Raw genomic sequence first — 12,596 nt, 5'->3', positions numbered from 1 at the left:
AAGAAGGAAAAATACATGATACCCAGGGCAAAAGAAGATTGAGCTTAATTACAAAGATTTAAAAGCAGAAAAATTCATATGGTGGCTTTTTAGAAAAAAACACTTTCTTCCTTTCATCTCAAGGCAAACCACTTTATCTACCGTGAAGCATAAATACTATGTTCTTCCTTTAAAAAATTTGTTGAACCTATATCCTTTTTTACTGAAAGAATCTGGAATCTTAGATTTAATTTTGCAATCTTCAAGTCTTCCTAACGTATTTGTGCAATCTGAACAGTCGACTGCTATTCAAAGCCACTAGAGGAACTAAATAGCTAAATCAGTTCATAAATAGTTTTCTCAAATGAAAACTTCACAATGAAATGATACTTTTGACAGAACATTTATAAATTACAATTTTTCTAAATCCCTTTGGAGGAGAAAAATTTTAAGTGATGGAACAAAAATAAAGTTATATTATTCATTTACCATGTTCAATGATCTAGTGTACATTACTTCAGAGCAGAGGTTTACAAAGCACAATCAATACACTGAGTGATGCATGATTAAATATGCCAAAGTCTTAATTATAACACCACTTTACATGTGTATAGAACAGTCCAGTTTGCAAAGCACTTACACCCATAAACTCATTTAACTCTATGTGTCTATCAATTTAAATACAACAGATATGAGTCCATTTGGATAAGAAAAAGCCATGTACTAAAATGGTTAAGAGCATGGAATCTGAAGCCATATGTCTGGTTTCAAATCCTAGCACTGCCACTTACTAGATACGTAATTCTGGTACATTACCCAACATTTCTGTGCCTCAGTTTCATCATCTGTAAGATGGGGATAACAATCATTTCTACCTCTTGGGCCACTAAGGACTAAATCAATTAATCTATGTCAAACACTCAGAAGAGCATCTAACACAGAGTAACCATTATATATTATATTTGCTGGTTGTACTTAGTATAGTACCATTGTATGGATAGGGAAACAAGCTAGTAAATCACAGAGCCAGAAATAAAAACCAGATCTTCTTCTCTTTGATGCTCTATCCACAAAGGGCTGGGTTGTTTTTTTAAGTATCCTAAAGGTTTTCTAGACTGATGTAGAGTTTAATGTGGAATTGTACAAATCAAAAAATTCAGCAGCACAAAACATTTATAAAGTTGTAATCTGTTTATATATACATTTTAAGTTAAATTGCTTATTAAAAAAGCAAATATTCCATTTTGAGGACAGAACTGTACACTAAGGAGTTATCTGTGTTGCTATATTTGTAAAACAAAACTCTTTTGTTTCATTTTTCAAAAGACCAAAAAGGCAATAAAGCCCATCATATCATGTTACTATGATGATCATTACTTCAATTTATCAAATTAAAAAAGTCTAGAAGGAAATATACTAAGATGATAATAATGACCAAATTAGGATCTTTCTTTTCTTGGTTTCAAAACATTCAGTATTATGATATAACATTCGTAATTTTAAAGTGATTTCCAAAAAAAGTTTATCAAGGGGCACCTGGGTGGCTCAGTTGGTTAAGCGACTGCCTTCAGCTCAGGTTATGATCCTGGAGTCCCGGGATCAACTCCCGCATCGGTCTCCCTGCTCAGCAGGGAGTCTGCTTCTCCCTCTGACCCTCCCCGCTCTCATGCTCTCTCTATCTCATTCTCTCTCTCAAATAAATAAATAAAATCTTAAAAAAAAAAAAAAGTTTATCAAGTATTAAAAACAGCATTGATAAAAGAAACACTTAGAAATAATTCTAGAAAATAATAGATGCCCAGCTGAAAAACTATCGTTTTTTTTTCAAACATATTTTAGGTGTCTTTCCTCAGACTTTGTTCAAACTTTTTCCCTTTAGTGATTTAGGTGACTGTGATAACATCTTCCACTGTAACCAAAAAATAGGGCATGGGTGTGTAAATTTATGAGCTGAAATGCAAAACTGGCACTGGATGTCTAAATAAGAGCATGAAATCATTTAGCATACTCTAGTATAAAATGTATTTTAAGCATTGATATCTACATGCTTTGCATATACAATTTTAATTTAACCATCTTTAATCGTTTCATATGAAGTGGAAAAAATGTGAAGTAATGAACTTTTTTTAACATTCTCAAATATGCAAGTCACTTCTTCAGAGATTAACTTGGACAAAGTGCTCCTTCACTCCTGGCCTCAGATTCCTTCTCTGAATAACAGACTAGAACATCAGTGGTTCTCAACCTTCTTTCCACCCTAGCCCATCTGGGGGATTCCACATCTTTCATTTACAGCAGTGGGGACGGTCTGAAAATGTCCCACAAATATTTCCGATACACTACCCTAGACGCTGGCTCCAGCCCCTGCCCTCCACTCAACTCCAAAGTGCAGTTCTCTGAGGTTCTGCACAGCTTTAAGGTTCTGCCACTTTCGGTACAGGAAAAGTACAACCCAATGACCTAGAAGGTATCTGATAGTGTTATTCCAATACACTTAAAAAGAAAGGCCAAAAGTTAATATGTATCTTCTTTTGTTGGAACATGCAAGATTCAAGTAAGAATTTATATACTGATGATATCAAAGAAGGCTTTGTAACTGTTCATAAGGCAAAAAGCACATACCTTACTTGGAACTGGCTGCTTCTTTTTTTTTTTTTTTTTTAAGATTTTTATTTATTTGACAGAGAGAGACACAGCGAGAGAGGAGACACAAGCAGGAGCAGAGGGAGAAGCGGGCTCCTGATGCAGGACTCGATCCCAGAACCCCAGGATCACGACCCGAGCCGAAGGCAGACGCCCAACAACTGAGCCACTTGGAACTGGCTTCTAATCAAGGAGGCGTAAACAGTAGGAAAAGCGGAGAATCAAACAAAATAACACCCCTTAAAGTATGAGGGAATGATATGAACATGTGATATGTGATTAGTGGAAAGAAGATTTGTGCAAGTCAACTTTTCTGATAACAGGAAAGGGAAGCCAAAGACTGGCACACAGAGATGGGATGTTATGTGATCCCCAATTTATTCTCCAAAATATCAATTTGTTACAGGCCTAACATCAATTCTATGTGATTTTTTTTTTTAACCAAACAATTCTGTTATAAACTAATAATAACTAATAGCTAACAAAAATATGATTTGGGTGTATTCCATATTATAAATATTCGGCCTGGTGACTGACAATTGCCCAGTAAAGTATTTACAAATAAGTGTCCATTTTCTTTGAATGTTTACTTCCTGTGGATAAATTCTACATTATTTAAAATTTATTGTATATGCAAAGTCTTGTAAAGAATTCTCACAAGTAGGAAAGAAGAAAATAGAATTTTAAAACTTCCTTGGAATAAGTGTATTGTTTTGTTTTGTTTTTTTAAGATTTTATTTATTTATTTGACAGAGAGAGAGACACAGCGAGAGAGGGAATACAAGCAGGGGGAATGGGAGAGGGAGAAGCCGGCTTCCCGCTGAGCAGGGTCCCAGGACCCTGGGATCATGACCCAAGCCGAAGGCAGATGCTTAATGACTGAGCCATCTAGGTGCCCCATTGGAATAGGTGTATTGTTTAATTCAAATGTAAGCCAATATTACATATTATTAATAAGCATACAAGTCATGACAAAGATGCTGATTAGGGCTTTGAAATTAGGGTAATTTTGAACGTGTAATTGCATTACCTTCAAATCAGAAAACATGAATCAATAAATGCGGATTGTTAGCTTTATGTTTTATAGAGAGAAGACCCTCAAATGGCACACACACACAAAAACAGTATTCTACGGATTCAGTGTTTGAACAGCAACAACAAAAAAGGCTGGACCTGAAAGTTGCTGTCCTCTGTACCAGAAGATGCCACCAGTTATGACTGAGAACACAATGTACATATCTCCATCACTTCATGCCTTAAAAAGTTAATAGAATTTTTCTGTAGCATTGATTTCTTCTAAAATTATTTACCAGACATGCTGTCTGTTGTTGGCTTAACTTGCTGAAACACTCCCCATTTAAAAATAAATTCTCAGTGTTCTCCATATAACTGTAAACCTTTTAAAAACCTGTGTCAGTGAACAGACCCATAACTCAACAAGAAATAAAAGTGAACAGAAAAAAAAAAAAAATGCCCCAACCCCAATTTTGTAAGATGTTCACATCTGAAAAAGTAGCAATAAATACAGTATTATGCAAGAGAAGGCAATTCCTTAGAGTTGGGATGGATAAATATGTGTTGAATGAATATATACATTTCTTCTTCATTCTATTCTCATGTGTCAAAGCATCAAACAACTTATACTATGGCAGTTTCTGTTGTGTCTCGAACTTTACATGTAAGTTTATCATGAGGGGGGAAAAAACCTGTTTGGCTTGACTCACGATGAATCACAGCCAGGAGGTCATCTTGTTGTGTATCAGCAACTATGTTTTCACTACAGCTATGTGACCTGAAGTGGCAGCAGAAGAGGCACCAAAATAGAAGAGGCAAGAGGCTTCTCCTGGCTTCTGGGCCCCAAATGGGCTTTTCCAGCCCGTTCAGGGATCTAAGCAGGAGCCAACCACAGAGGAGAAAAAGAACAAACCCACAGCACCGAGGAGAAAGACTGCAGGCCCACCACACCTTCCTTGCCCTCTCCGGGAGCCCGGGGAAGCAAGAACATAAAAGAACGGGCGTGGAGAAAACACAGCATGACAGGAGCCAAAACTAGACCAGTGTAGGGCAAAATCCAGCCGTGACCGTAAAGCACAGATTTGGGGAAGGTCTGGAGCCCGAGAAGGATCTCCACCCAGGGACTCCCGGCGCAGCTCCGGCGCGAGCGCGCAGCGGGGCCCCCGCCTCCAAGCCACCCGGGACCTGCCCCTGCTCCCACCTCACCTGTCCAGTGCCCGCTGGCCCCGCCTGCATCTCCGGCCCCCTGATCCCCGCGCACCCTCCCATCCCGTGCCCTCCCGGCGCGTCTTTCGGGACCATCGCCGGGGTCAGTGTGGGCAGGGAGCCGAAGCGCGCCCCGTCGCCCCAGGCCTGGCCCGGGCACTCACTTTCTGAATCCTCTTCAGCGCCATGGGTCAGGGAGGGCGGCGGGGACACCGGCCGGCTGGGGGCAGCTACGGGGCGCGGGGGCGTAGGGTCGTCGCGGGCTCGACTCGCTGGCTGCTCTGCTGGCTCAGCCCGGGGGTCCCCGGCTCGCTGCTCGCTGCTCGCTGGCTCGCTCCGGGCGCCGGTGCCTATTCCGTGTGCGCCGGAGCGCGGGTATGCGCGAGTGTGCGGGCGAGGACGCCGGCGAGACTCTTTTGTTTCCGCTTTTGCTTCTGGGAAGGAGCCTGCGCCCTCCCCGCCCGCGCCCCGCCCCGCCTGGCACACTGGGAAGTGTAGTTCCAGCCCTGTCCTCTGCCGTTGGCCCCGGGCGACGTCGGGTTACTCACTGCTGACTTCAACCCAAGCCTGGACTTAGAACTGCGCAGTCATGAGTTGGTCTCTGCAGTTTGATTTTGATCGAGTTATGAACTGAAGTTCCCAATCGGTAAAATAGGGATAACAAATTAGCTCGGAAAGCACTTACAGGAATTTCCAATAGAATTTCCAATACAGAGATCCTGTTATTTTTACTTTTGTAGAGTGATCGCTCTTCTCAAACATATAAATTGACTAAATTTCTCACACATGCACAGACATACCCATTATGACTCCTTACTTACCTCCTTAGTTCCTATTTCAAAAGGCACCTCTATCCGCTGATAATCCCTCATGTCTGCTTCTCCTTGGAACTCCAAATTCTGAGATTCACCATCACTATTGGCTCCTTCCCTTCCTTTCACAGTACCTACTCAATACAATCTACTCCCACTCCTCACTCCCTCAATTCTTATGAACTTGTGTGCTCATTAAAACTTGGCTTCTACTTTCAGTACAAGCAAAATCGGTTTTCACCAAGGTCAGTCTTGAGCTTCTAATTACCAAACCCAATTCACTCCTCATCCTTCCTGATGTCTTTGAATCATTTGATGACTGGCCATCCTTTTGCTTTTCAAAGCATTCAGGGACACTATCTTCCATAGCACCATGGTAACTGGGTCTTAAATTTCTCTGACTTTCCTTTTCACTAGCTCCTCTTCTCAAGAGCTGGAGTGCCCCAGAATTCCAGGCCCTGATCTCATCATCAATATCTTCTAGAAGATAAACCTCCTGGCCTCCCATAAACTGGGAGGCTGCCCAGGGTGATTCAAGGAGCATAGGCTTTGTAGACTGATCCCTTTGACCCCTACCTACTGTTTGACCATGGCTAAGCCACTTTAAACTCTCTAAGCCTCAGTTCCTTCATCTGTCAATAGAGATAATAATCCCTGGATGTATCAAAATTAATTGGTATTAAAATATATAGTGCCACAGTACCTAATATGTTGAAAGTTTTCTATAAAAATTACTTCCCTTTGGAAGAACAAATATTGTTAAAATGTCTATACTACCCAAAGCAATCTATACATTTAATTCAATCCCTATCAAAATACCACCAGCATTTTTCAGAAAACTAGAACAAGTAATCCTAAAATTTGTATGGAACCACAAAAGACCCCAAATAAACAAAGCAATGCTGAAAAAGCAAAGTTGGAGGCATCACAATTCCACCCTCAAGTTGTATTACAAAGCTGTAGTAATCAAAACAGTATGGTACCGGCACAAAAACAGAGACACATAGATCAATAGAACACAATAGAAAATCAGGAATAAATCCACAACTATATGGTCAATTAATCTTCGACAAAACAGGAAAGACTATCTAATGGAAAAAAGACTCTTTCTTCAAAAAATGGTGCTGTGAAAACTGGACAGCCACATGCGAAAGAATGAAACTGGACCACTTCTCTACACCATACACAAAAATAAATGCAAAATGGATTAAATTTAAAATGGATTAAACCTAAATGTGAGACAGGAAACCATCAAAATCCTAGAGGAGAACACAGGCAGCAACTTCTTCGACATCGGTTGTAGCAACTTCTTACTAGATATGTCTCCAGAGAGGGAAACAAAAGCAAAAATAAACTATTGAGACTATATCAAAGTATAAAGGTTCTGCATAGTGAAGGATACAGTCAACAAAACCAAAGGTCAACCTACTGAATGGGAGAAGATATTTGCAAGTGACATATCCAATAAAGGGTTAGTATCCAAGAACCACAAAGAACTTATAAAACTCAACACCCCCAAAATAAATAATCCAGTTAAGAAATGAGCAGAAGACATGCACATTTTTCCAAAGAAGACATCCAGATGGTCAACAAACACATGAAAAGATGCTCATCACTGGGTGGTGTATGTAAATGATGAATCACTAAATTCTATTCCTGAAATCAATATTACATTATATATTAAATAATTAGGATTTCAATAAAAATTTGGGGGAAAAAAAGGAAAAGATGCTCATCATCACATTATCAGGGAAATGCAAATCAAAACTACACTGAGATATCACCTCACACCTGTCAGAATGGCTAAAATCAACAATACAAGAAACAACAGGTGTTGGTGAGGATGTGGAGAAAAAGGAACCCTCTTGCACTATTTTTTTTTTTTAAATAATGGCTTTAATCATCATTTTGAGAATATGGTAGGGGAAAGTATAATTAAATATACATCATACCAGTGATGCTGGCAACGTTGAGTTAACCCTAATATTGACAGCTATAAAAACTAGTTTGTACATGACAAGACAATGAGAGAAAAAAAGCAATCCCTTTTGAAACAAAATTTTAAAAAAGTGTTCACAGTGGTTTGCATCAACGGTATGTATTTTATGACAATAACATGCACAGATGGAGCACCCTAGGGCTCTCTTTATATCCTAAAGAAAATGAGCATTTCATCATTCATGGGTTGAACTGAATTTTAAAAAGATCAATTGTATACTTACCTCTTAGGATAAACTGTTCTGGGGCGTACAGCTTTAACACCATCATTACAGTTGTTTGCAAAAGGACTACAGAATTTAAAAAAACAAAACATTTTTTTCTTGGGAGTGGAGAGTCTTTCATTTGCTGTTATAATCAGCAAATGCCATTCATTAACTCAAAAAATGGAAGTGGGGCCTCACAAACACACTATTTGAGTAAGCTGACCAATACACATTACAGTTTTAAAAATGAAGGTTATATACTCTATATTACAAGTCCCAACTAGGCAGTGTCAAAATTACATCTATTTTTTTGCTTGCTTTGTGATCATACTCCTTGGAGGTGTTACAGGTCTCATGGCATTCAGCTTCTTTTTCTCTGCAGGATTTAAAATCTGAAAAGAACACATTAGAGTTTTGTCCACACTCATGGCACCTGCATTGTCAAACTCTCCACAATAATTGGGTGCAGAAAACAGAGTGACCAACCGCCTTTTTGCAAAAAAAAAAAAAAAAAATCATATCCATCTTCAACCACCCGGTGGGCTCTACATATAGAATCCAAATCATGCTTATGGAGAAATTTTGCAACCACTTCTGCACCAAATGTGAAGGACACTCCTCTGTCATTTTCACCCCCGACTAAAACATCTTTATCAGGGTCAGACCACAAAAGATCACAAAGAAGACCTTGATCTGGTACATTAGTTGGTCGCATAATTCCCCGAATCTGCTCCATAGATTGAAGATCTGGTGATAAACATCCATGACAGCAGAATATCTTCTCATCCACAATGGCTGCTATCGGTAAACAGTTTAAAGCAGTCTGCGAAAGTTTTCCATAGTTTAATGTTATATCTTCTTTTACATTCATCATAATCCATAAATTCTATTGATGCTGGCACATTCATGGTCTCCTCTGAGAAGAAAAAAAATCTCGGGATATTTGATTTTGTAAGTCTGTAAGAGACAGAGAGTCTCCAATGACTGCTTCCCCCTGTGCACGTAGTCCCCAAGAAACAGGTAGTTGCTTTCTGGTGGGAAACCACTGTACTCAAAAGGTTGAAGCAAATCATAGTATTGCCCATGGATATCACACATATTTTGAGTGGCGCTTCAGGTTCTAGTAGGTTAGGTTGACTGAGAAAGATCTCTCGGGACTTTAAGCACAGTCCTCAGATTTCATTCTCCTGTAGCTGGACATTCGGACCAGGCTTGGACCTGCTCACGTCCAGTAATCCTCGGATGATGCTGTCCATGTTGAGTTTATCTATATCTGCCATTGTCTTCCCACCATCCCGCAGCAGCACCCAGCTCCAGCTGGGACTCACACCTTCCTTTCCCACACAGAGGAGTGGTGGCAGCCGTGGCAGAAGCCATGGGGCGGGGCCAGGGGGGGGACTCCAACCACCCCCTCCTTGCTTCCTCCTTCTCTCCCTACTGGAACCATGAGAAGCACCCTCTGGCATTATTGATGGGCATGCAAACTGGTGCAGCCACTGTGGAAAACAGTATGGAGGTCCCTTAAAAAGTTAAAAATAGAACTACCTATGGTCCAGCAATCGCACTACTGAGTATTTATCCAAAGAATACAAGAACACTAATTCAAAGGGGCACATGTGCCCCTATGTTTATAGCACATTATTTACAATAGTCAAGACATGGAAGCAGCCCAAGTGTCCATTGACTGATGAATGGATAAAGAAGAGGCGGTATATATATACAGTGGAATATTATTCAGCCATAAAAGAATGAATCTTGCCATTTGCAATGACATAGATGGAGCTAGAGTGTATAAGCTAAGGGAAATAAGTCAGTCAGAGAAAAACAAATACCATATGATTTCACTCATGTGGAATTTAAGAAACAAAAACAAGCAAAGAGAAAAAAATGAGAGAGAGAGAGAAATCAAGAAACAGACTCTTAATTATAGAGCACAAACTGATGGTTACCAGAGGGGAGGTGGGTAGAGGGATGGGTTAAATAGGGGTTGGGGATTAAGGAATGTCCTTGTCCTGATGAAGGCAGGGTGATGTATTGGCGTTGTATACTTGACACTAAGATAACACAGTATGTTAACTAACTGGAATTAAAATAGAAAAAAAAATTACTTCCTTGTTTTTTCTGTATGATGATGATCTCTTTCCAGTCCACACGGTCACTCCAGTTTCAGCCTTATATTTCCAAAAGCCTGTTGGATATGTCCACCTTTCTTCCCTGTGGCCAGGGATCAGGGTCTGTTTACTACAAGGTCAAGGTGGAGGAAAGCTTTTGCGGAAGCCCGAAACAATAGCTACCATAGCATTCTAAAGGCTTACAAAGAGTAAGGAACAAAAATCTACTCATTTAACTTAAAAGAAAATGTCCAAGGGAATAGGATAGTGGAAGAATGATAGAAATAATTTATGGGATCTGAAAGTTAATTTGGAAGACCCCCACCCACCCCTCCTCCCCAGGCAAAAACCCTAAGACAGTTCTGGAGCTTGACTACTCTTACTCTCCCTTTCCGGAGGTCTCCCTTCTCTCTGAACATTGGCGCATTCTCATTTTCCCAGCTCCTCCTTTGCTTCTCTTATACGTGGCTTGAGTTTGCACTTTTCGACATTCTTCCAGCAACTGCTGCTGCTGCTAAATGGCCATGTACCCTTTGGTACTCCCTCTTTCATCTCCCTAAAAGGAAGAATCTCATTGATGCAAATCATCTTCTTTTTTTTAAAGATTTTTATTTATTTATTTATTTGACAGAGAGAGATAGCAAGAGCAGGAACACAAGCAGGGGGAGTGGGAGAGGAAGAAGCAGGCTTCCCGCCGAGCAGGGAGCCCAATGCGGGGCCCGATCCCAGGACCTCAAGACCATGACCTGAGCAGAAGGCAGACACTTAACGACTGAGCCACCCAGGCGCCCTGCAAATCATGTTTTTACTCTAGGCTATAAATTGTCAGCTAGTGAACAAAGTATGGGTTGACTACTCATGGTCCAATGAGCTGTGGAAAGCTGAAGTATTTTTGGGCAAAGAGCATTCTGAAACACACCAGCAAGAGAGATGTATCTGGGCTGCAGAGAGATGTATTTGAGCTAATTTGATGCACCATTTTTGTGCTCTAGAATTATACATACAGTGTTATCAACTATCGTCACCATGAGAGCATTAAAATTTGTTGAGAGTAGAAAATGTTCTCTCCAAAAAAAGAAAAAAAGAAAAGAAAAAGATAAATATGTGTGAAATTTTATACCCTATTACTAACCTCTCTATTTCACTTACTCCCTAGTCTCTGGCAACCACTCTCATACTCTTTGTATTAGTTTGACTTTTATACTTTAGATTCCACATATAAGTGATACCATGAAGTATTTGTCTTTCTCTGTCTGGCTTATCTCACTTAGCATAATGCCCTCAATGTCCATCTTGTCACAAAAGGCAGGGTTTCCTTGTTTCCTGTGGCTCAATAATATTCCGCCGTATGCACCACATCTTGTTTATTCATTTATCCACTGATGGACACTTAGGTTTGTTCCCATATCTTGACTATTGTGAATAATACTGCAATAAATATGAGAGCGCAGGTATCTATTCGTTATCTTGTTTTCATTTCCTTGGGATATATACTCAGGAGTTGTATTGCTGGATCATATGGTAGCTCTATTTTTAATTTTTTGAGGAACCTCCATATTGTTTTCCACAGTGGCTACATCAATATACATTCCCACAAGCAGTGCACAAGGATTCCTTTTTCTCCACATTCTTGCCAACGCGTGTTATTTTCTGATTTTTTTTATAGTGGCCATCTTCATAGATGTGAGATGATATCTCATTTGGTTTTGATTTGCGTTTCACTGATGATTAGTGATATTAAGCATCTTTTCATATGTTTGTTGACAATCTGTGTATCCTGTTTGGAGAAATGTTCATTCAAGTCCTTTGCCCATTTTATAATTGGGTTATTTGTTCTTTTTGTTGTTGTTGTTGAAGTGTAGGAATTCCTTATATATTCTGAATATTAACCCCTGGTCATATATATGGGCTGCAAATAGGAATTCTTGCAAAAAGGAATTCTTTACAATTCTTTACTCTGGATATTAACCCCTGATCTTATATATGGGTTGCAAATATTTTCTGCTATTCTGTAGGTTGCCTTTTCACTCTGTTGATTGTTTTCTTTGCTGCACAGAAGTTTTTAAGTTTGATTAGATACATTTGTCTATTTTTGCCTTTGTTGCCTGCACTTTTCAAGAAATCATCAACAATTCCAGTGTCATGAAGGTTTTCCCCTGTTTTCTTCCAGAAATTTTATAGTTTCAGGTCTTATATTTAGGTCTTTAATCCTTTTTGAGTTCATTTTTGTGTATGGTTTAAGGTAACGCCTAACTGCTATTTATACAAGCTTCATACAAACTTTCAACCCCCTTTTCTCAACTCCTTGCCCTTACCCTCTCCTTCCAAGAACTGGAGTTTCATTATCTGAACCTTTCTGGAACAGTCAGCTGGCTTTTGTTTGCTTCTCTTGGCTCCCACTACACAGAAGTTTCTTGGTTTTCTACCGCCAATCCTTCTTTTCCCTCTTACTCCTTTACTACAGCTATTTCCCAGAGTTCAATTTCTAGTGTCATACTCTCTTCTGTTTTCTCTCTACTCTTTTGGGGAGCAATTTATATCTTCTAGTTTCAAGTCCATCCTCTCACATGATTTCTCTCAGATCTGTATTTTCAGTCCATGTTTCAATCTACCAGTGGGGTAATTCA

General features: G+C 39.7%; 1 protein-coding gene and 1 pseudogene across 2 annotated transcripts in view; both read right to left on the bottom strand.

Annotated features, from left to right (window-relative positions):
* UBE2D1 (ubiquitin conjugating enzyme E2 D1) overlaps positions 1-5,255 on the bottom strand; it is a 40,622-nt gene extending 35,367 nt beyond the window's left edge. The window contains exon 1 of one of the 2 annotated variants that reach the window (XM_032423641.1): positions 4,843-5,255. In XM_032423641.1, the coding sequence (XP_032279532.1) occupies positions 4,843-4,938 (96 nt within the window). In that variant the 5' untranslated portion in view covers positions 4,939-5,255. The remainder of the gene's footprint in view (positions 1-4,842) is intronic. The other variant, XM_032423642.1, reaches the window with a different exon arrangement.
* Positions 5,256-8,160: 2,905 nt separating this feature from the next.
* On the bottom strand, positions 8,161-9,138 carry LOC116644345 (annotated as a pseudogene).
* Positions 9,139-12,596: the final 3,458 nt, after the last annotated feature.

The sequence above is a fragment of the Phoca vitulina genome, unplaced genomic scaffold (genome assembly GCF_004348235.1).
Source record: "Phoca vitulina isolate PV1807 unplaced genomic scaffold, GSC_HSeal_1.0 scaffold29, whole genome shotgun sequence".
NCBI classification, from domain to species: domain Eukaryota; kingdom Metazoa; phylum Chordata; class Mammalia; order Carnivora; family Phocidae; genus Phoca; species Phoca vitulina.
This window is presented reverse-complemented; position numbering and strand designations above follow the sequence as displayed.